We start from the raw sequence: 23,626 nt of genomic DNA, 5'->3' as shown, positions 1-23,626 counted from the left end.
CAGTCTCACAGTCGCTTCTACGCTATGTCACATCTATGAAACTCCCGTCCTGCGTCCTGATTGGCTGAACCATAAAGTCGGTTGCAGAAATCACTCTCAACGGAAGAGGTCCCAGATGGATGTGAGTGAAGCTAGGCGGAGCTAAGCGGAACGAAATTCATCTGGCGATAGTCAGGTTATGTTTTGTCCACACACCAAAGATATTTAGTTTACAGTCATAGAGGAGTAAGTTAAGCTGAAAATATTCAAGTTTAGAAAGCTTCAGTCAGAGAAGAATCAATGACACAAACCGATTAACAATTATCGAAATAGTTAATAGTTAGTTAATTTAATAGTCATCAACTAATTGATTAATCATTGCAGCGTACCTAGGTACTAGGTACTAATGTACTGTAATGTAATGTGTCTGTGGGTCTGTTTCCCTGTGTGTGTTTGTCCTGTATGCAGCGGCTGACTCTGGTGCATGTGAACAGTAATCAGTGCTTGGACAAGGCCTCGGAGGAGGACACGCAGGTGCCCAGCGTGAGGGACTGCAGCGGCAGCCGCTCCCAGCAGTGGCTGCTCCGCAATGTCACACTCCCGGAGATGATCTGAGCGCGTGCGCACGTGCACATACACGCACGTGCATGCGCGCAACCCACGCCCACGCCGGGGAGACAGGGTGACCAAGGAGAGAAAGGAAGAAAGAGAGAGAGTGGGAGAGATTTAGGACTGAGATGTCTTGAACTCCTCTTTTTTTCCCCCTTCGGTGATGGAAGAACAGATCAGCCCATTATTTCACCCGATAGATAGAGAGAGACGGAGAGAGAGACTCTGTCGTTCGGTCGCTGCAAAGAGAGACATCAGTTTGGTGCGCTCATCGTCCTCCAAAGAGGAGCATATCAATTATGTTTACGAGACAGCCTTCCTTTGTGTGTGTGCGTGTGTGCGTGTGTGAGAGAGAAGTGATAATGTATGCTGGAGTGTGTGTGCATGTGTGTGCGTGTGTGAGAGAGAGAGGTGATAATGTATGCTGGAGTGTGTGTGCATGTGTGTGTGAGAAGGGGAGAGAGCGGAAGAGTCTCTTCCTTCGGTATTTTTTATTTAAACCTTTTTAACATTTCAGAAGGAGAAGAGTGAGCAGAAATGAAGTGTGTGTGTGTCCGGGTGTGTGTCCGGGTGTGTGTCCGGGTGTGTGTGTGTGTGTGTGTGTGTGTGTGTGTGTGTGTGTGTGTTGGTGAAATGCTATGGAGACTTGCTCATGAGATGGACTGTGCAGGCCCCAGTGGACCCCTCCACTGAGCGAGGGCCAGTGGGGAGCTGAAGGACCTCCACACCAGAGGAACGGCTCCCCCTGTTGCTGGCACACAGAACTGCTAACCGGGTGACCTCACCTGTCAATCAAACTCGAATCCGCAGGAAGGCCGCCCAACCTGAGGAACTCAAAGCGTTGATCATCAGTTAGTTAATCAATCAAGCTAAAATCACTGATCATTACACAAGGTGTCAGGCTCTGGACTAGTCCAGGACAAGAATGACCCAAGCGGCTGGATGGGAGCACTTCCATATTCATGTGGATGTTTGTTTTTCTGAGGTTTGTTTTTGTAAGTTACTGATTTGGTGTTGATGCCAGTGCCACGTAAGTGCTCATAGTTTTGATTTCAAGTGTTAACGTTGAGCTTCTCTGTTTACCTGTTTTGTTTTGTATTAATTTGTGGCCTCTGTCTTTGCCGATGTGTGTAGCATGTAAACACTTACACACACACACATACTGTATTATGTGCACACATACACACACACATACACAGAGAGGTCCGTGTCTTCCAGGTGACCTTAGCACTTCCCTCTTAAAGTCAATTACTCAATTGTTAGACTTGCTGTCATATCATTTATTATCACCATTACGGAAACAGTGTTTGCATGTTTTCTCTCTCTGTGTGTGTGTGTATGTGCACGTGCACGTGTGCGCACATATTCACTCAAGGATACATGCGTGAATGTGTGTTTGTTTGTGTGTGTGTGTGTGTGTTTGTGCACACACCATGGACTGATCACTCTAAAGAGATTCATTCTTTACCTTTTTCCGTTGATATTTCATTTTGGTTTACTTTGTGTCATTTTTGGTTTGTTTACATGTGTGTGTGTGTGTGTGTGTGTGTGTATGTGTGTGTGAGTCTGTGTGTGTGTATGCATGTGTCTGATTTTCTCATATCTGCCCAGTGTGGCACTCGCAGCATGTGTTGTGGTGTCGCCCTGTGGGTCTGTGGGAGTGAGCTTATGAGTGGATGACTTGATACGTAGGTGGACGTCTGCTTGTCCTCCCCCCTGACCTCTCGTGACCTCTGGCGTGTATGAGGAGCGCCCCCGCGCATGGCACTGAGTCTCCTCCTCTGCAGGAGGAGCTCTGAACTCTCTGAACTCTCTCTTGCCCCGTAAGACTAAAGCTTCTTATGCCACTGCTCCGTGGAGCTCTATTTGATCAGCACTCAGATTTGAGACTGTTGGAAGCCCCCATTTCTCTCAGCAGAAAAAACCCTTCAATCTTAAAGAACAGAACACTCCGTAAGAGCGACTGGCTGTAAAATCAGCCGAATGGTACTCACTGTTAGCTTTTTCATTTTTAAACATAATCGATCTTTAAAATGGCATTATTTGAATTATTCCCATTGGCCAGTTCACGTGGCTTGAAACGGTAAAAGTGGTTGCAGTAAGACGACACTCTACAGGAATGTCAGGAGAAAGGGCACGGGGGGAAAAACATGATGTCACAGTGACACAGCAGAGACGCAGATCAAGTTTACGCCAGGAGCCAGGGAGGCAGGATCCCTCTGACTTGGCTCAGCTGACAAGGTCCTGGAGGTCAAGTGATATCAGTTTGCGCAGTCTTTCATTTCAGTCATGGTCTTTCATTTCAGTCCTGTATGTTTTGTGGTTTTGAACATCACTGTTGAACATTTTTGGCACTTACAAGTAAATACAAACCATACAAAATAGACAAAATTACTTTGAGTGACCCTGGCTTTGAGTACGAGTATGACACTCATGTAGTATTTGCCACTGACCACACTGACTTCAATGGTGCCATTTAGAACTATGATTTACAAAGCAAACATGGCAGCGCCCAGTGTGTTTGTTTGAGTGACTGGCCCTGTACTTTACTAGAGATGCTAACGCTACCGCTAATGCACAGCTTCCTCCAATCTAATGATACCTCTGTGCTTCAGGCAGCCCACCGCCCCCGTACATCTCCACTGTGCGCATGAGTGTGTGTGTCTGTGTGAATGTCGAGTGTGTCTGTCATAGTTTTTTTATAGGAAATGGAGGGATGTGTTGAGGAGGTAGGAAGAGGAGATGATTGAGGAGTGCTCTCTAGGCTGGAGTGATCCACGGGCTGGAGAAATAAAAACCGTTTACACACATTCCGGAGTCTCCTTTTTTAATTCCATGCTGTCAGGTTTTTAATTTTACATAAACACACATTTGATTCACACATCAATAAAATATGCAACATCCCCTAAACATCAATAGGAGCTACTAATTAAACTACAAATTAAAAGCACTCTTGGCTTCCATTCACCCACACCACCAGCACACTTCCTGCCTGTTTCTATATAAACACAAACACAGCAGATGTTTCCTTTTCCCACATCTGCTCAATCTCGCATGTTCCTTGTTTCTGCCCCTGCTTACACACATTACACACAGGCCTACAAACACGGCCACTTTCTCTCCCAGTCTAGCCTACAAACACGACCACTTTCTCCCCCAGTCTAGCCTAAACACGGCCACTTTCTCCCCCAGTCTAGCCTACAAACACGGCTACTTGTTTGGCCCTGCTCATAGAGCACACTTGCATACACATACATGCCTATGTCCACATTCACAGTCACGCTCAACTCCTCTCTCTCACCTTCACATGCTTCGTGTGGTGATGAAATCGCTCCTGATTAGTCCCATACATATCACTTTCGTGCTTCCTTTAATTGAATATTGATTATTCATTTGGGTTCTTAATCAGTGTTAAGCCTCCTCCTTGGATGCTAAATGAAATGTGTCAGCCCCACACAGGCACATGCAAAGTCATTCACTTTTTTTTCTTGTCTGTTTTACAAGTCGGAAACCTGCCAAGGGCAGCTTGACTTATGTAAAATCGTGAAGCCCTCCACCCAACAGTCAAAGGGCTTCTCTATTTTGCACACGTGGAGCAGAAAATGAGTGTGAAGCCACAGCCCACAGACTCACAGTCCATTCAGTCACACTGGGCTAGTGCAACACATGGAGAGTGGACCATACTGACATCTCGGCCTCGGGGCCAGACCTCCTACCTCTCTGTTGCTCCTGGTGCACACAGACGCACACAAAGCCGCTTTTCTTGCGCTGCTCGTGCTCCGCACCTCCAGCTGCTCTCCTCAAAGAACAGTGCAGTCGAACTGAGCCTCGCTACCTGAGGCTGAATCAGTGGGGTGCTTCCATGCAGAGACGGCGTCTCCTGCAGAGTGGCGCTCGACACACATGCTGAGTTGAGAATAACGCTCATGGGGGGAGTTCAGCCAGACATATGTGCCATCATAAGCATTCCTATAGAATAGCACATTTACATATGGCAATTGGACAGCTCTGCAGGCTGGCAGAGAGGGCTGATTGGACTCTCCTGGAGGAGAGATTAGAGAGCGCGCGGTCCTAGTCCAGCCCCAGTCGTCTGGCACACAGAGCGGTTCTACTGGGGAGGGTGTGAGCCACTCCCCCGGGGACTGTCCACAAGCGCCCCGCCTCTGGGCAGACGCCCACAAACTCTTCATCCTCTCCCCAGACCCGCCCTGGTTGCTCAACAGCATGCATCATACACAGAGAATGGCCACAGTAGATTCACACGCAGGAGAGGCCCCGGTGAAAGGTCAGGAGGCCCAGGATGTTAGCCTCAACCCAACAAATAATAATAAGCTCTGTGCCATTCACATAGATAGCCTCACTTCACATGAAATACAGCACATACAAATAGGACATTCACTAAGGCTGGGTGACCCTCTGGTGCTCATGCTACTCACTGGTGGTTCACTTTAGGGATCCTAACAGTTCAAACATTTTGCAAACATATGAGGTACTCATAAGAGTTATACGTTTTAAAAGCCTTTAATTTCACTTGTCTATTTAGTTAAAATAGGTCTATGTGTTTCTGCCATTGTGGCCATCATCAGGGCATGTATAACTCTCATAAGTGCCTCAGATGCCTCCTATGTACTTAAAGGCAGTAGATTTCAAAACTAGGCTGTAGGCTGAGAGCAAATGACCTAAATGCATTTGATAGATGAGTTACAATGCAGTGCATAAGAAGTGGTGTGTAAGGCCATCGCTGGTAATAGTGCATTTTACCCTCAAGCAGAGGTGCACGGACCCAGGGGACAGCGCTGTCATGGCTGATGGGGGAGCATCTCAGACAGGTGTCCCCAGGTGTTCCCTTCTTCAAAGGAGACATCTGCTGCCTCCCCTCCTGCAGTCCACGCATCTCTTCAGGCTCCAAACGGCACATCTCTGGACCGGAGCACCTCCTGATAGGAGAACGTGGGCTGGGTGTGATGGATGATCCTTTTTATGGAAGTCAGAGGCGGCCTGTGAACTTGACACGGTGTCAGATATTTTTGGCGGCCATGTTTTGAAAAGGAGCCACTGGGGGAAATGAGAGCCTTTCTTATTCACCCACTGACCCACACTCACCCACACTCACCCACACCCCCCCCCCCCCCCCACTGACCCACACTGACCCACACTGACCCACACTCAGACGCCTGTGACCCTCAGAACAGAGATACAAGTGAACTTGACCAGCGCTGTTAAAACTGTGGGAATGAGTGAGTAACTTGTCTCTGTTACAGAGAGGGAATGATACAAATACTGAGGTCTGAAAATTATACAACAATTTCACAATTACATGTGCCAGAAATATAATTGGTGACTCAGCTCAGTACAGAGAGCCTAATCCGCTTAATCAGTGCTGATAGTAATAACTACCCTGTGAGTTCCACAGTTGTGATTGTGTTTCTTTTGTGTGCGAGAGAGAAAGAGATTCTTTCTCTGCACCACAGCTAGCTTCAATACTCAAAATGGTTATGATGTCAATGGTGACAGGTTTTACAACACCAGTATTCAACACCCAGTCGCAGGCACGTACGGCCTTACACACACACTCACACACTCATATACACACGTCTCCCCCAACTCTCACACCTCATCAGTCTATTCGCCTCTGTCATTTAACGGATGAGAGCACACTGTAATGAAGCCATCAGACAGACAGAAGCATTTAGACAGAAAGAAAAAGTTAGAGAGAGAGAGAGAGAGAGAGAGAGAGAGAGCAGGTGGGGAGATGATGGTGGTGACAAAGAGAGCGAGGGAAGGAGGGAGAGGTGTGGGAAGGCAGAGTGAGAGGAAGGACAGGCGCAATGGAGCGGAGTGGTATGGAGCGCCCTGTTCCACGTCCTCCCTCGTCGGCGCGGGGACAGGAGTGGCAGGTGATGAGACGAGGGAGGGGGGAGGGAGAGTGAGTCAATATTCCCCTGCTCCCTGTGAAAGAGCCAAGTGAGCGCTGATCGATTTCAATCACACCTCTCTCGTGGCGGGAGTGGTCACTCAAAGGATGCCCTCAGGCTGGGTCACAAAGAGGCCCTTGTTTGCAGAGAGCAGCGACCTCATCAGCCAGTGATGACCTTTGATAGGTTATAAGGTCACACCCTTTGGTCAGTGCTGTAATAGGAGCCTTTAATAAGAGTCCAAACGATGCTGGCTCACAGATATTGGTGGTAAAAGGAACCTAATCTGCCCACCTGGTGTTGGTGTGGACTGATATGGGACATTCTAAATTCTATAGAGGGCTGCCCACTGCCTCCGGTCACAAAGAGACCAGTTGATGCATTGTGTCAGGGCAGCAGTGTAGTGGTGAATGATAGAAAATGAATGTAACAGAAAAAAATCAAGAAGGTTTGTGAGAAGAAAGCGGTTTGGCTCTGCTCTATGTGTTTGTTTCTGGTTTCCCCCCATAGTGACTCTACACGCTCCTCTCTGGGCTTGGGCCTCTAGAGGGAGAATGCTGAGGGCAAGTATCTGCCCTCCGGTGGATAAAATGTGCCATGTGTGGAAAACACAATCCAGCCGTGAACCCTCCCCACACAACTAAATGCCCCTTCCTCCACAAACCACAGAGATCATCCGATCCTTTCCCATTCCGTGCCTATTGTCTATTGTCTGAGTCAGCTGTAACCAAAACAGCACGAATAAACGAGACAATTCATGAAACAAAACACACATTCATCACAAGGCCACATGTATACTCTGTGTGAGCCCAACTGTGTGTTCTGCAGGACAAAAACAACCACATGTATTTATCCTACTGTCATTTGTCATTAAATGAAAGAATTCTTAGTAAGCCAATATATACCTTAAATACATGCCCTGGGGCTTGCGTGTGGTTCACCAGTGACTTGCTGAATGACAGAATGACATTGTCATTGCTCTGTGGTGCATTTCCTGAGGGCTCTCTTGAGCAAGTACCATCTAAGAGCACGAGACTCACTTAGAACACTCTCTTTCATCATATTGTGGCAGCTCAATGACTATTGGGAAATGTGTCAGTTTGAATGCGACCAGGGTACCAGTGTGTGCGCATTCCAGTGTGTGCACGGCAGCTGTACACCACTCATGGATGTGACTTTACAAAAGCAAATGCTATTACAACATGAATGTTTCAAACCTTTAATCAACCAGTGAATGTTGGTAAAAAACACATGACATTCAATAGGGTGAACAAAAAAGTATAGGAATACTATGAGTAACACATATGAACAACACAGCAGTGTTATTGTACCTAAAGAAAGTTAGAAATAAAAAAAAAAAATGTAACAAAACAAAAGTTAAGAGTACTATTTGGTGTAAACAGTAGCAGATTCTCAAAATATGTTTCACCTTCAAAGTGCTTCTAGAGGATTTGGTAGGGCATGGACAAAAGGTGCATACTTAAAGATATCTAAAATGTAAAACCTTAAGGTCAATAAGTTTAATGATAATTGGATAACTGTCATTTGACCTTTCCCTGCTACATACTCAACCCATCTTTAAGACTGGATGGGAGTGCACTTTTAAGGATGGGATCAAGGCAGTGGTACCACAGGATCAGTCATTTTTACGCCATGTTCCTGAGGTGTGTGTGAGTGTGTGAGAGAGAGTGTGTGTGTGTGTGTATGTGCACACCCAAAGTATCAGGCATACACCCTGGTTGAGAAACTTTCTACCGATAAAGGTTGAAGAGTGAGGTGAACATTCTGAACCTTATGTTAAGAGGCAGACTACTAAACAGTAATATGTCCTACCATCCAAATAAAATTACTTTTGTTTTCAAGTAACACGCTATTCAGACCTTGACATTCCTTAAACTCAACACATGAAGTTCTATTGAGCCATTTGTAAGATTTACATTTTAAGAGGTAAATGTCCCATTCCGATGCAGTTACAGCATGGAGCTGTAAAAGTCTTTCATGGACAGTTGTGCCCATTCTTTTGACCGTAAGTGATACGTTGGCATGTTAAGGGCGAAAGAGGCAAATAGCATGTAGATCTGTAGTAATACTTAACTGGGAGCAGAATGATTCCACTGCGACATACAAATAATTGCACACACGAACAAGAGAGCCACCCTTGAGTGGAGAGTAAGTGAGTTTGTTAATTTAAATGTGTTTCGGTGTGCCATTATATCTGCTATGCTATTGACAAAAGGCCATCACTCAAAACTGTTCAAGTCCTATCCTACTAATGTATAAGCAAACAAAGAGGATGTGCAAATGTGTGTGCTTAGAGTGTGCAGTGTGTATGTGCATGGGTAACACATATGACAGGCCAGAACACCTTTGCCTGACGAGCTCTACATAACAGACTCCAAGGCAGCATTCATAGATAAGACATGACAGAGCATTCTCAAAACTATTGAGACCTTTAGATGGACACGGATAGTGTCCTAAACCCTCTGGAGGCGTCTGACCAGCACTAGCCAGTACCAGCGCTCTTTTATATTAGGGCAACCGTTTCAGCAAAACTCATCTGCCAAACAAATTCATCAGAATCACTAAATCGCACATCCCCAAAGGAATAAACCTGATTGGTTATGTCATTTCAGATAGAGTAACTTGTCTCTCTGGGCAAGTTCACAGAGAGCAAAAGCAATAAATAAGCTCTTCATAGAGTAGCTTTCAGTCATTATCAAAATTCCAAAGGGCACAGCTAAGGGTGGGATCAGATACTTAACTGTGACCAAAACACCACTGACTCAGTGGTGTGACAGACGAGGTATTCAAAGCTGGACCTGGTGCTCTAACTGAAGACAATGTTTAAGATGGGGCTTCAATTAGGACCATGGTACTAACATTTGTTTATACTAGTGTACTAGTGTGAGTGGCATCTCACCAAAAGCTGCTTTAACATGGTGTCTCATTGCAGGTTTAAAACTGGTTTGCAGCAGAGTGCCAGTCTAAAGTTGGTTTAGCGTTAGAAAGCTAGTTTAGTCAATGTCAGCATTGTTAGGTGACTGGCATCTGCTTATTGGGCTGAGCTGAGGTCAGCCGTGGTTGACGCCCTGTGGTCCTTGGCAGGGGAAGCTCAGAGGAAACGCCCATTGGAGAAAAGAAGGTCTTGCCACAATGACCTCTAATGAAAGAGGAGGAGGAGGAGGAGGAGAAGAAGGGTGGTCTGCTCTAGGTGCCTCGGCACAGCCACTGCTGAGCGGCGCGAGAGACCCCTCGGGGATGGTACACCGCCATGGCATCAGAGAGGGGTGAGACGGAGAGAGAGAGAGAGAGATGACAACAGACACACTGCAGACATGTCACCCACTTCTTCACTCACTCCCTTCCTTCAGCACCGTCGGCGTGTCCATGAACGGCCTGACAGAGAGAGAGAGAGAGAGAGAGAGAGAGAGAGAGAGAGAGAGAGAGAGAGAGAGATCAGAGAGAGGAATAACTGAGAAAGGAAAAGAGGCAGTTTAACATATTTTAAAGAATTGATGAAAGAATGATTACTGCTATGTCTATAAGTACATCAAAATAAAATAATACATTCTATGGGAACAGGAAGACATAGAGGACTAGCTTCAGGCTGTTTGCAAATGTAGGAGTGCATGCACAGGTGTAGTGTGAGTGACTGAGTGTGTGTGTGTGTGTGTGTGTGTGTGTACCTCTGGTAGCTCTGTATTGGAGTGGCCTGTGCGCTGCTGGGACTCATTAGCATGGCGCTGTAGATGTTGGACGCCACCACCAGGATGCAGAGCAAGATTGGCCCGATGATGGCCCCCTCCAGGCCCAGATAGTACGCGCCGCCCGCAACCGCCAGACCCGTCAGGTACGGATGCCCTCCACTAAACACACACACACACACACACACACACACACACACACACACACACACACACACACACACACACACACATTTTACCATAATATACTGAGTACTTGAATGCAGCTCGGCCTAACAGATTGATCCTCAGGCCTTTCATTCAATTAGCTTTTACCCTGTCAGTATGTTTAACTATCTCTCTGCTGCTAACACACATTCATGGCTGCACGCAACTAGCAAGGAAACTCAAATTCACAGCACACCATGTTTGGTTTGCCATTAGCATCCAGAGCACATGGGCAGGACTCCAGTGCTCGTGCAAACACACATGTGCCCCCAGTCTGGCACGCTGGGTTCTTTATTCTGTCTGATGATTTTGGCTGAGGGGCTCATTTTCACCTGCTCACTCAGCCGCCTGCCTCTCTCTTAATTAACTCCAGCTTGTTAGGAATTCTGATTGGAATGAGGGCTTGTTAAATATTCATACAGAGGGGAGAACAGAGTCTGCATTCCAAACAGGGAGTGGAGGAGCTCACCCACACCGTCTAACTCACGGCACTGACACACACACAAACAATTATGGCATTGTTAACATCAAGTTTTAAAGTATGCACATATTACATATGTCACATATAGAAGTACTATTTTCTCTCTCTCGCACACACACACACACACATACACACACACACAAACACACATACCCTGAGATGTCAGAGTAGATGGCGGTGTCCACACAGTATGTGGGCAGCAGGTGGATGACCAGCAGGAGCAGCGCTTTCAATCCCTCCCCCTGAGCCAGCCACAGGTCCAGCACCGCTGGCAGAGCTGCCCAGTACGTCCCCAAAAATGGCACAGCACCCAGGATAGCAGCCATGGCTAATCCACCGACACCGAGAAGAGATGGAAAGAGAGGGGCAGACAGACAGATATTTAGCTCAACTTGTTAAAGTTAAGCGCTAGTCAGACGGTGACGCTGCCGCTGCTCCACCACACCTGCTAATGAGAGACCACTGCCATTCACACAAGCGCACACTGCACTACTCTCATGAATAGGGTTGGGCAAGTCCATATTTGAGCAGCATCATAATGGAAGACGTGAAGTATAGAGAGAAGAGAGAGAGAGGGAGGGAGGGAGGGAGAGAGAGAGGGAGAGAGGGAAAGCCACTGAGCAGGAAGGGAGACACAGAGAGCAGAATGATGATAAACTGGGCAGATGGCTGCTCTACGCATGAGTAAACAGAGTCTGTCTGACAAACAAACAAACCAACCAACCCAAGTAAGGCCACTAGGGGTGACATCCTCTGCCTATCCACACACCTGAGCGCTGAGTCTGTGTGTGTGTGTGCGTGTGTGTGTGTGTGTGTGTGTATGTGTGTGTGTGTGTGTGCACACGTGCGTGCGTGTGTGAGAAGTATATCAGCTGTCTTCCATGTGGCCACCTCCAGCAGCCGGACCGGGCCGAGAGGTTTAAATATAGGGCGCGCATGTGTTGGGGTGCATACGGCCACAGTATGCTGACAGTAGGTGCGACCGGGCCCTTGGCACGGAGGAACCTCCGGGTGACATCAGCCTTGCACTGACTGAGCGCGCTCGGTTTCCGCTCTGCTAAGCCCTGGTCCCAGAGCCGTGCCAAGGAGTCTCCCACTCAGGATCTGGCCCACACCTAATCCCTGACTCACTGGGCCTCCGTGTCGCCATGCGCTAACCGCACTTGTATGGGACTGTATGGGTGATATAATAAGCACAATGGATATTTTGACACTTGTATCTTCAAATCACCACCAGCTAATTGTATGGTTTAATCAACAAAAACACAATAACAATTAAACTTTTCTGTCAACTAAAAATATTACACAAGTTTGCCATACAGTATGTTTAAGCTTTGTAAATTAGGTGACTTTATCCATACAGACAGTCAGTCACACTTAATCAGAATGCATTCAAAGAACATTTTTTGACAACAATTCTCGTGTCATCAACTGTGTTCACAGGAAATACTTCCTGGTCTCTAATACTTTCGAGTCTCTCTGTCGGAGATCTGAGAGGGACAGACCAAGGCAGCAGGGCCACTTGGGCTGGGAGAAGGTGGGTGTGTTTGGCATGCATGTCATGAGCCTGACCCACCTGAGGGAATGAAGACGATGTTGATGCCGAAGACAGTGTGTGTAAGCCACGTGTAGAGACCGTAGAAGCCTGCCATCTTCAGTGATGCATCAAACACCCCCCTGCAGAGACCCCATCACACACACACACACACACACACACACACACACACACACACACACACACTCACACAAAATAGACTCCTTCTTAAGATTTTGTATCTGTCCACACAGTCAGGATAGCAGATACATTTTTATGCAAACATTATGCAAGCATAGAGGAACATATGAAGAAAACATTTCAGTGAAAAGAAGTGTATTGTACAACAAAGTGAGAAAACAACAGAGGGAAGAGAGGAGAGAGAGGAGAAGAGAAGAGACTGAGGGAAGAGAGGAGAGAGAGGAGAAGAGAAGAGAAGAGACTGAGGGAAGAGAGGAGAGAGAGGAGAAGAGAAGAGACTGAGGGAAGAGAGGAGAGAGAGGAGAAGAGAAGAGAAGAGACTGAGGGAAGAGAGGAGAGAGAAGAGAAGAGACTGAGGGAAGAGAGGAGAGAGAGGAGAAGAGAAGAGACTGAGGGAAGAGAGGAGAGAGAGGAGAAGAGACTGAGGGAAGAGAGGGGAGAAGAGAAGAGACTGAGGGAAGAGAGGAGAGAGAGGAGAAGAGAAGAGACTGAGGGAAGAGAGGAGAGAGAAGAGAAGAGACTGAGGGAAGAGAGGGGAGAAGAGAAGAGACAGGGAGGAATGCAATCAGCAGACACACAACAAACAACAATGTGCTTTGTGACTCAATGGCTCCCTCCTGTGCCTACCACTAGGAACTGCAACATCTGCTGAACATGTGCGAGTATGCTAACATGTTGGCAGCATATGGAAGTAATATTGTGTGTGTCCGTGGAGGTGTATTTCAGGACACACCTGATGGCCTCCTCCACTGACTGGCCGATGATGTTGGACGAGGGCCCGGGCTGAGACAGAGGGGTGAGGCTGATCACCCATTTGACTGGCTTATAGTACTCTCCACTGGAGCTCAGCAGGTAGAAGAGTGTGGTCAGGAAGATCACCTGCACATCAACAGGACACACACACACAAGAAAGGAAGAGAGAGAGAGAGAGAGAGAGAGAGAGAGAGAGAGAGAGAGAGAGAGAGAGAGAGATCTCTGTGAGAGAGAAATCTGTTCAGCCAATTAGAGCAACAAACCACTCAGCGTGTGTGTGATTGTACATAACCATTAGCTGTAAGAATATCACATTTCCCTTAGCTGCTTTCTAAGACCTCTGTGCTACGCTGTGCTATGTTCTATATATAAATTACATTATTTCTCAACTCAACTGCCTTAGTTTAACTAAAATGTTTTATCTACTAAAACAGTATAAACTAAACGAAAATGTTTTATCTACTAAAACAGTATAAGTAAGTAGTATAAGTATATATACTCTTTTGATCCCGTGAGGGAAATTTAGTCTCTGCATTTATCCCAATCCGTGAATTAGTAAAACACACACAGCACACCGTAAACACACAGTGAGGTGAAGGACACACTAATCCCGGCGCAGTGAGCTGCCTGCAACAACAGCGGCGCTCAGGGAGCAGTGAGGGGTTAGGTACCTTGCTCAAGGGCACTTCAGCCGTGCCTACTGGTCGGGGTTCGAGCTGGCAACCCTCCGGTTACAAGTCCGAAGCGCTAACCAGCGCTCACCACAACTGCTGCCCACAACAAGCTGTCTCTCAACTGTCTTCTGAGTATGGCCAATCAGCATAAGAGTTTTCAGTGGTTATTGGTCATGAGGTATTTGCAACTGAGGTAACAGCTCCTCCTTCTACTTACAGTATGTTAGTGCTAACATAGCAAATACTACTGAAATGACCGAGTGCTGTTCCTCCCTCTTGATGTGTCCATATATGTGTGTGTGGTTACACGTGTTATTATTACCACAATGTTGTCCTTTAACTTGACAAACTTCATCATGTGCCTTAAATCTACTAGTTTCAAATAATATCTTTGACAGTATTGTATAAAACTATACTTATCTACTTTACATCTTATTATACTGTACATATTAGTATAATACCAATTACATATGCAACGTCATCATGAAAGCAGACTGAGAGAGTTACCAGAGACAAAACAAAGTTGAGTAGCGCCGTGCCGCTGTGAAATAGGACCGTTAACAGAGTGGTCGTTGTAGAGATGAGAAGTCCCAAGTTTCGACTCATCACTATCCACAAAGACTCCAAAATCTGCCAAACATTCAACACATACATTAAAACACACAGTGTCCACAAATCTGCTAGGATTAATAGTACTGTTTCTAAAACACTTTTTCACACTCTCTCACAAAAGCAAAAGACTACTGGGCCCATATAAAAGGAGATCTCACATCAAATCAAATCAAATAATGATCAAAGATGCTTTATTTACATGAATGAATGAATGAATGAAGTCATTGTTGCCAAAGCTTACTTATTAGGTAGCTGAAGGTGTAGTGTGCTCACCCCCACCCTCACTCACTCACCGATAGAAGGGTCTCAATGTTCTCCTGCAGGAAGGAGGCCAGATCCTGCCAGTCCAAAATGTCCCCCAGCCAGCTGTTCTGTCTCTGCACATGCCACTTATGGTGGCGGTGCCGTCCTGTGTGTGTGGCATTCTGCAACACAACCCCACTGGGTGAGTGAGTGTGTGTGTGTGTGTGTGTGTGTGTGTGTGTGTGTGTTACATAGATCTGATATACGAGTTTCTGTATGTCAGAGAGAGAGAGCAAAGTAGTAGAAAACCTTACCTTCACAAACCAAGAGTGGTACAATCGGTCCCAGAGTTCCAGCACCTGCTTCTCTATGACTGCTGTGTGATTCACCTTGTCCCCCAACATTTTGTGTAGCTGCTCAGCACCATACGAGGACATCACACATATGAATGAGGACAATGAATGAGAACAATGCAGACACGCGCCATACATACCCCCTTTTAAGATCACAAACTTTATCACCTAAACACAAACTTCACACGGTCACCTTATGTGTTATCCATTCTCGACCATGTTGGTAGACATTGGTTGCAGCCGAGTTTAAGGCATTCTGAACAACTCGTGCCTCTGGAAGCCAGCTGCATGCACACACACGCACACACACACACACACACAAAAAAAAACATAGACGCAAATACACAGACAGACACACAAACATTAGAGATTAAAAATTATTTTCATTTTCATCATTTTGTAAAGTGCTTTGTACTGTGCACTACAAAATGTTCCTAATAATGGGAGTGCTTGCAGTGTGCATAGTCTGGGTCCTACTGCAGTAGTAGTGCTAGTGATTGATTGTGCATGGTTTAAAGGGCTATTCACACCAGGAACGATAACTATAACCATAACTATAACCATAACGATAAAAACATCCACACTGACCAACGATAAGCTCAGTCTCTCCTTGTGTTAATGAATGTGATGGTTAAATAAGATGGGTTTTGATTGGCTGTTAGCTTTTTATCATTCTCAAAATCACTCAGAAAGTGTGAGCGATATCGTTCTTCATGTCGTTATCGTTATAGTTTATGTGTGAACGTCGTCATTCATATTAACGAAAACAATATTTCTCTACAGTTATCGTTATAGTCATCGTTGTTGGTGTGAACGGCCCTTTACAGTGTCTTACTTTGCCCACTCTGGGTGGTTGGAGACCGTCTCATTGATCAGGTTACTTGTGACCTCAACGATGTGGACACTCTCATGGTGGACCTACACATCAGAGGTCAGACAGTCAGAATGGTGCTGCAGAACACACACTGTGGCCTTTGAGATGTTGTAAACGACTATGATGCAGTACGGTAAGCCAGTGGGGACACAATACCATGACTGTGAGCAGCAGGGCCATCAGCAGAGTCCCAGTAACAAGCAGACAGATGATGAAGATGCTAATAAGTTTATCCAGGCAACGTTCCAGCCACACGATGATCTGTACAGAGAGAGAGAGAGAGAGAGAGGACACGCAGAGTGACGGAGAAGGTGGAAAGGAGAGAGCAAAACACGGAGGACAAATTAGACAAAACTTTTTTGAAATGTCCATGTGTACATGTGTGTCTGTGTGCGTGTGCGCCCATGTGAACTTAAGAGACCTCTCGGGTTCTTGTTCCAGCCCGGTGAGACCCAGAGGCCCTGAAAACCATGAGTCGGCATTCGCCTCGTCACCTCACTGCATATGCACACACGCAAACACACATCACCTGGGAAACAGACATGCTGATTATTAAGTCATCGTGGGGTCTTAGTAAGTTGGTATTTCATAGCTGTGTCCTTACAGGAGGGGGAACACAGCTAATGCAATGGAAGGCTGTTAGTACCAATTTCCATGCGTTACGCAGGGGAAAATCCCCTCGCACATCAACACTGACAATAATACCAGTGTCCTCCTCGCTGCACAAATGTCATTTAGCTCTGACGCAACACACATGGAGGTTATGAAGTTCTACTGATCGCCTGAAGCCTTCTAATGCAGTTAATCTATTAAGGGTTGGACCAGTACTGCGAAGAATTGCATTACTGTTTACTATAAGCTGGGATTCACACAAAGAGAAAACACTGATCCTGTTAATCATAGAAATAGAATACCTAAGACCTAATGTTCTCATTGATGTCAACACTATATGCTCAGGCATGCTTTGTTAAATACGTTCAATAATTATATCATATTCAATAAGAGGCATAGCGGCATTGAATGGCATCAAGGACTTACATAAAAATCCATAGTTCTGAACACTGAAGTGGCGGTATTGCTAGTCTAGGTATTCTATTTCTATGCTGGAAACCCTCACCAAGACAGTCCTCCTTGGATACGGTATCCAGAGAGGAGACCCAGTAGGCCCCTACAACTGACGCACAGTTTTTGGGCCTTCACCCAATTTTACCATTACCGTGGTTCCAGCAGGGCATCTGGCTGCGACTGCCACAAAGCAGAGCCACACACACGCACGCACGCGCACACACACACACGCACGCGCACACACACACACACACACACACACACACTACACAAAACCATACAGAGGAGCTGTGGAAAGGTCTTCCTCCAAACTTTGCAGAGTCAAACAGCGCACCTCTGTGAGAGCACAAATAAACTCTCTTTGGCTGTGAGTGTATGAGGAAACTGGATGGCTTGTGCATGTATCTGAATATTTACATGGTAAGAGTGATTATGTGTACAGTAATGAGCGTGTGTGTGTGTGTGTGTGTGTATGCTGGTGCACAGCTGAGTGTGTTGACCAGAGGCCCTATGCATGCCCTTCCACAGCTCCAGTGCAGCACTCAGTCAGCGCGAGCAGCAAAAGCGTGTGATTCAGCAGAGCCAGAGATGGAGGGATGGCAGAGGATGAGTAAAAGCATCAGTCCAAGCCTCTAATGCGTGCGCGCACGCACACACACACACACACACACACACACACACACACACACAGCCACAGCCACTCTTTCACGCGTTCCCTTTCGTTCTTTGGCTGATCCTATCTGTTCCGGACTATTGTTGAGGGTCTTTACCTGCTGGTTAAGCCAATGCCAGAGCTTTGGGGAGACAAACGAGAGAGACAAACGAGGGATTAGAGAGAAAGCAGAGAAAACGAGTGCAGTCTGAGCAGCACATCACATGGTTTCCAGGCTGGGGGACGAGATCAGTTTAGATTAGGTGTGGGAGTGGGAGGGCCACAAGGAGGGTGAGGAGGGACAGGCTTGTGATTGGACAAAAACTTGGGGAAAAACATGAAAAGTAACCATCAGGGGTACGTTTCCCAAAACCATAGTTGCTAACCTGTTAGCAATTTAGTTGGTTGGCAATGGGAAATTGCATTGCAACCAACAAAGTTGCTGACTTACTTAGCAACTATAGTTTTGGGAAGCGTGCCCCTGTCCAGTGCCGTCTCATGTGGCAGACTTGGGGTAGAGGTGGTAGGGAGGCACACTACTGAGGGAGGAGCATCATCAAGGCATCACAACAATACGTGAGGCGTTCACACACACACACATGGTGAGGTGCTGAAACTTACTCTGAAGCTTATCGGTCCAGCTGTGCAAGTTCCCACAACATGTCTTAGTCAGACAACATTAGAACTACCCACGTAAACCCACGGAACTAGTACATGTATCTGGACAGTCCTCTGCCAGTCATGACACAGGCATTGGCATGTTCACTGTGGAGTGTGGTGCTGAGCTCAAGAAACACTTGGCTTGCAGAATCTTACTCAAGTGTGTCTTCCCAGAATGATATCAGTGAATGATATCAAAACTATTTTTTTTCCCCTGAGACCACAAGACTCAGGAAATCCCCTGATATCCAGGGATTCTGCCATGAAACATAAAACACTCCACTGAGGCATTCACACTTGCCCTTGCATAAACACACAAACACACACACACACACACACACACACACACACACTCACTATTCACCCTTAACACATGGGCTAGACCTGTTTACGAGAAGGGGGGACATGATAAGGCCTTAACAACAGTGACAGGAGCCTGGTGTAAGGGACACGATCTGACAGTGGGCAAGGCCACGAGGGGTGTTACCTTGGTGTCAACGCGGAGCAGGAACTGAGAGAGGCCCCTGATTGGTCCAGGCAGAAGTACTTCCTGTCTTTCTCCAACGAATTGCTGAAGTCTGACCCACCAGGAAGACAGACTGCGCTCTGCAAAACCCTTCAGACCAAAGCGCACTATGGCTTTTTTCAGAAGCCACACTAGAACACACACACACACACGCACACATATGCAGATTCAGGTTAGGGACCAAAAATGGGCCGTCATGACAAAGCCTCAAACATCTGAACAAACCAAACAACACAAACTTTCAGACACTCTGTATTTGAGTGGGTTATGTAGCTTGGTGTCAAACACACACATACAGTTCATCAATGTATTTTGCTGAAACCATTCAATGTAACGCACCTATAAACTTAATAAAAGCAAACACACACACACACACACACACACACACACACACACACACACACACACACACACACAGGGAGGGAAAGAGAGAGAGAGAGAAAGAGAAAAAGACTGTACCAGCTACGGGTATGGGGAGCAGCTGTATGATCCACAGGTTGAGGAATATCTGTACCACGACGAAGGCCCATCCCAGCAGCACAAAGTAGATGTCACTGGCCCTCTTCTTCTGACGTATGGCACCCAGCTCTGGACGCGCACGACTGCGCCCCTGTCCTCCAAATGGCCCAGGTCCGTCCATTGAGTCTAGAGGTGGGAAAGACCATCTCACAGTCAGTTCAATGGACTTGCATGTGCATGTGTGACATGTTTGTGGTCTGAATGTGTGACATGTTTGTGGTCTGAATGTGTGACATGTTTGTGGTCTGAATGTGTGTGTGTGTGTGTGTGTGTGTGTGTGTGTGTGTGTGTGTGTGTGTACCTTGTGGTGGTGCTGTGTCACTCTTCTCTTCCTCTCCTTTAGGTTGTGCATGAGTGCTGCAGGATATGGCCATGAAAAGGGTGCTGGCAGCAAATGACAACACCTGCCCTGACAACTCAGCTGGAGGGAGAGAGAGAGGTAGGAAGACAGATTGAGGAAGTCAGGGAGAGATAAACCGTTCAGTTTCACAAGGAATGCATCTGAAGTGTTAGAACTTGAACTCTTGAGACTCGAGGCTGCTTACTTCTACCAGGTGTGGGTTGCTTCTCTTGTGACCCAATGAAGAGCAGTACCACTGCTACTACAAACACAGGAACTCTCCACGACCCTGCCAAAGACACTGAGATAGAGGTGTGTGGGGGGGGGAGGGGGGATTGAGGGGAGAGAGAGATAAGAGGAAGAGAGATAGTACGTCAAATACAGGGAGAGGAATACAGCAGGACTGTAAAATGGGTCAGCTCAATGCCAGAATGACTAACAGAAATGTGAGCACCTAGGTGTATTTGTATAGGCAGTATTTGAACTCTCCAAATGTGTGGCAACTGACAATGTCAAAGGCCTAAATATATGTGCTCTGCAAGCATGTGGGTCTGTGACCATTTTATCAGAAAGATCAAAAGTTCCCCCTTTACTTCACTCACTAAATATAGAATCTATGACCCAGGGCTATAACAAGAACCATGACCTTCAGCACACACACACACACACACGCACACCAGTATGAGGGGTGAAGTGGAGAGAAGCTGAAGCTGAAAGTCACAGTGTACTTATGTTTGTGAGTGTGTATAATTGTGTATATGCTAATGGTTTGCCCCTCACCAAGGTAGAATATGAGAATAGTCCACACAGGAACAGACATGGTCCGCAGGTAACCCTCCATCCCTGGGGTCCACTTGAAGGCCACCGCCAGAACATAGCCAACCACTAAGGTGCCCACCTGATTGAGTCCCAGAGAACACCACTCTCATATTCAGCTTATGTGCCACTCTTTCATATACCACACCACAAGATACCAATTCAATCAGGAATTAGGTTGTCAAGCTCCTAATTATAATACTACATCCTCATTCAACATGGGTTACAGAGGAAAATACAACCCTTCTATTAGGTTAGTTAACAGTCAGTCACTCCAACGTGCAGATGGTCACATGAAGATTCTTCAAGAGACAAATATAGAAACATTTGGGAACAGAAGGCTGAACTGAATGACATTACCACGCCCTCTTCCTCCCGACAAGCCAAAACACCATTGAAAGTGACAGGACAGGGACAATAGCGTCACGCCCATTGTGTGACCCATGCTAGCAATCACTTTGTACTTACCCACACGGCGCTGAAGCAATCCAGTGCAAGAGAGATGGCAGTCCAGACGTGTCCGAGGATTACCTGCATTCCAATGAGGCTCCAGGACAGGTATAGCACATACAGTAACGGAGCTCCTGCAAATATGACCAGTAGTACTTTCAACCGTTCCAGCACCAATGTACCCAGCATGTCAACAACATAATTGACACACCACACCGGAACTAACAACGTCCCCAGTACCACCGGAGTTCCCGTCTCCTCAAGTCCATGAAGCCAAGAGCGGCAGACACGGGCAAGAGAGTGCTTGAACGGATGCAGGAAAGTTCCGCACAGCACGGCCCAAAGCAGCGGACGAAGGAACGCCTCCAAGATGAAGTAAACTAGCACCGCAGCTCCGCAACAGATCGCAACAAAAATCATCGCCCCGGTGTTGTAGAAGGCCTGTTTGATGTTTTTGTCGAACTTAAGAGAGGCCGTTGGCTGACCCAGCAGTTGACTGACCATTCCAACGGCAGGTTGCATTGATTCGCTAAAGGACACATAGCGCGGCCGGGCCGAGAGGGGTGTTTCGGCCTCCGGAGCTCCAGCAACGGCCGGCTCCTCCTCTAGTCCGGAGCCCTCCGTGTCAGCCATGTTCGTAGTCTAGTAGGCTACTCCGGTGTGTCTCCGAAGATACCAACACCACGGCCTCATTGGGGGAAATGGGGAGGGAGGAGGGATGGAAAGGAAGGAGGGACAACGTAAACACGGAAGAGGGCAAATTGGGAAATGGTGTTTTTCATGGTCACCCCGAGTCCTGGCTAAACTAACCATACTAAATAATAACTGTTGGCATAGAAACTTCCCGTGAAAGAATGATAAACAAATTCTTTCAGAGACACTTTCTAGATCACATTGACAAATAATAGCTGATAGCCTACCTATCATAGCCGATCATAGCCTATGTAATTTATGTAAAATATCAGCTGTGCCTGCTACTGAAACTTTGTAAAGAAGGCTAGCCTAGCCATAGACAGTAAAATATACAGACTACCTTGATGGGGCAGGCCTACGTAAGCATATGCTGGTCTTTACAAAAAAGAACAACAACACTACATAGGCCTTGCATTTTTCCCATGAACCCAGTGTTCCCACAGGTCATGGAATTTCTGGAATATCATGGAATTTGTCAAATCTATTCCAGACATGGAATATCAGGGAATTTTGTTGTGACAGTTTAAAATGTAGGCTAGGCCTACTTGCCAGAATTCATTAACAAATATATTGTCATGCAGAATTAGTGGTTTATTAGCCTTACTAGTGGTTAATTAGCTCAACATTGTTTATTCAATGCTGATTTATTCATCTCCCACTCTAAAAAAGTAAAAGATTCTTGAACACTACGCGATTGCTCTGAAATTTTTGGTCTATATATTAGGCCTATACCAGTCATTGTATTGTAGGTCTTGGAAATTCAGGGGTTTTTTTCAGGTTCAAGATTCCACACAACTTCTTGTACAGGCCATGATGGGACTTTTGCTATTCATTGTTAGCTGGCCTGCCTGCTTGTGTAGTAAGATTCTTAGCCTACAACTGATTCAGAATGATGCAGCAAGCCTGGTCTTCAATCAGCCAAAGAGGACATATCCTAGTTACTCTTCATTGGCTCAACAAAACCTACAAGGACAACAGAAAACACCATGCCAATATCGTTGGCATATATAGAGGAATTCTGGTGGGGGAGGCTATAGATGCTGTGGTGGAACAGTGTGCTCCCATCCTGATGGACCAAAGGGTAGCTGCTTCTCCCTCCACACGAGCTCTTAGCCTCACGTCTTTGGTCACAGGAGTATTTGTCCAAATATTTTTTGTTATACATTGTCATGGTTAAGAGATCATACTTTATACAGTAGGCCTATGCTAAACCTATAATTTCCTTTGACACATATTTGAATTTGAATGTTGTGCAGCATAACAGATCTGGTGCTTATCAAAGCCTATAACTAAAACTATAGACAATTAAAATATAGCACACCTTTAAAAAAATCTAAAACCGCATAAGACAGTCTATGATTGTAATGATGTATGTCAGACTGTGTCTGTACATCATTTTTTTCTTCATTCCATTTTTATTTATTTTTTGTTAGGCCTACACACTTTCATTTAATTTCAATTACTTTCATAAGCACGACACACATTAATTAACATTAACATGTAAAATGTTCCAGTTTTAGCCAACTGGCTCATTTTCAACTGTAGTCCTTAGGCAGGATGTTATGAGAACCATCAATTGACTTGGCCAATTGTTCAGCCAAGACAGAAATTAAATATATTCTTGATTGTTACACGAATACTTAGTAAGGAAAACCAAGATTTCTACCGTAATTTCCTGTTAAATTAAATATTTCACAGCGCTTTAGGGAGGGAAAGTAATCTCATCGCCATCTACTGGTTGCGTTCCTAGAGTTTAGTGGAGGGGA

General features: G+C 46.1%; 2 protein-coding genes across 6 annotated transcripts in view; one reads left to right on the top strand and one right to left on the bottom strand.

Annotated features, from left to right (window-relative positions):
• Positions 1-9,960, top strand: part of galnt1 (UDP-N-acetyl-alpha-D-galactosamine:polypeptide N-acetylgalactosaminyltransferase 1) — a 47,687-nt gene extending 37,727 nt beyond the window's left edge. For 2 of the 3 annotated variants that reach the window (XM_042105939.1, XM_042105940.1), the window contains one exon: positions 448-3,398. In XM_042105939.1, coding sequence (XP_041961873.1) covers positions 448-594 — 147 coding nt within the window. In that variant the 3' untranslated portion in view covers positions 595-3,398. Of the gene's footprint in view, positions 1-447; positions 3,399-9,924 lie in introns of those variants that run through there. The other variant, XR_006034439.1, reaches the window with a different exon arrangement.
• tmem245 (transmembrane protein 245) lies at positions 7,709-23,232 on the bottom strand. 3 transcript variants are annotated; one of them, XM_042105934.1, is made up of 18 exons: positions 21,186-23,232; positions 20,682-20,799; positions 20,107-20,202; positions 19,863-19,982; positions 19,502-19,687; positions 19,004-19,173; positions 17,975-17,998; positions 16,296-16,400; positions 16,101-16,183; positions 15,459-15,549; positions 15,227-15,325; positions 14,963-15,094; positions 14,565-14,687; positions 13,364-13,509; positions 12,472-12,572; positions 11,049-11,223; positions 10,190-10,369; positions 7,709-9,899 (listed from the first exon to the last, which is right to left on the bottom strand). In XM_042105934.1, the coding sequence occupies exons 1-18, from the start codon at positions 21,798-21,800 to the stop codon at positions 9,854-9,856; spliced, it is 2,610 nt and encodes an 869-aa protein (XP_041961868.1). In that variant the 5' UTR covers positions 21,801-23,232; the 3' UTR covers positions 7,709-9,853. The 3 variants fall into 3 exon arrangements, with proteins under 3 accessions (XP_041961868.1, XP_041961869.1, XP_041961870.1); XM_042105936.1 differs by having other exon boundaries at positions 9,876-9,975; XM_042105935.1 differs by lacking the exon at positions 17,975-17,998.
• Between the last annotated feature and the right edge of the window lie 394 nt (positions 23,233-23,626).

This window comes from Alosa sapidissima, chromosome 10, assembly GCF_018492685.1.
Source record: "Alosa sapidissima isolate fAloSap1 chromosome 10, fAloSap1.pri, whole genome shotgun sequence".
Lineage (NCBI taxonomy): Eukaryota > Metazoa > Chordata > Actinopteri > Clupeiformes > Clupeidae > Alosa > Alosa sapidissima.
The sequence above is the reverse complement of the archived record's forward strand: the minus strand, read 5'-3'. Positions and strand labels throughout refer to the sequence as shown.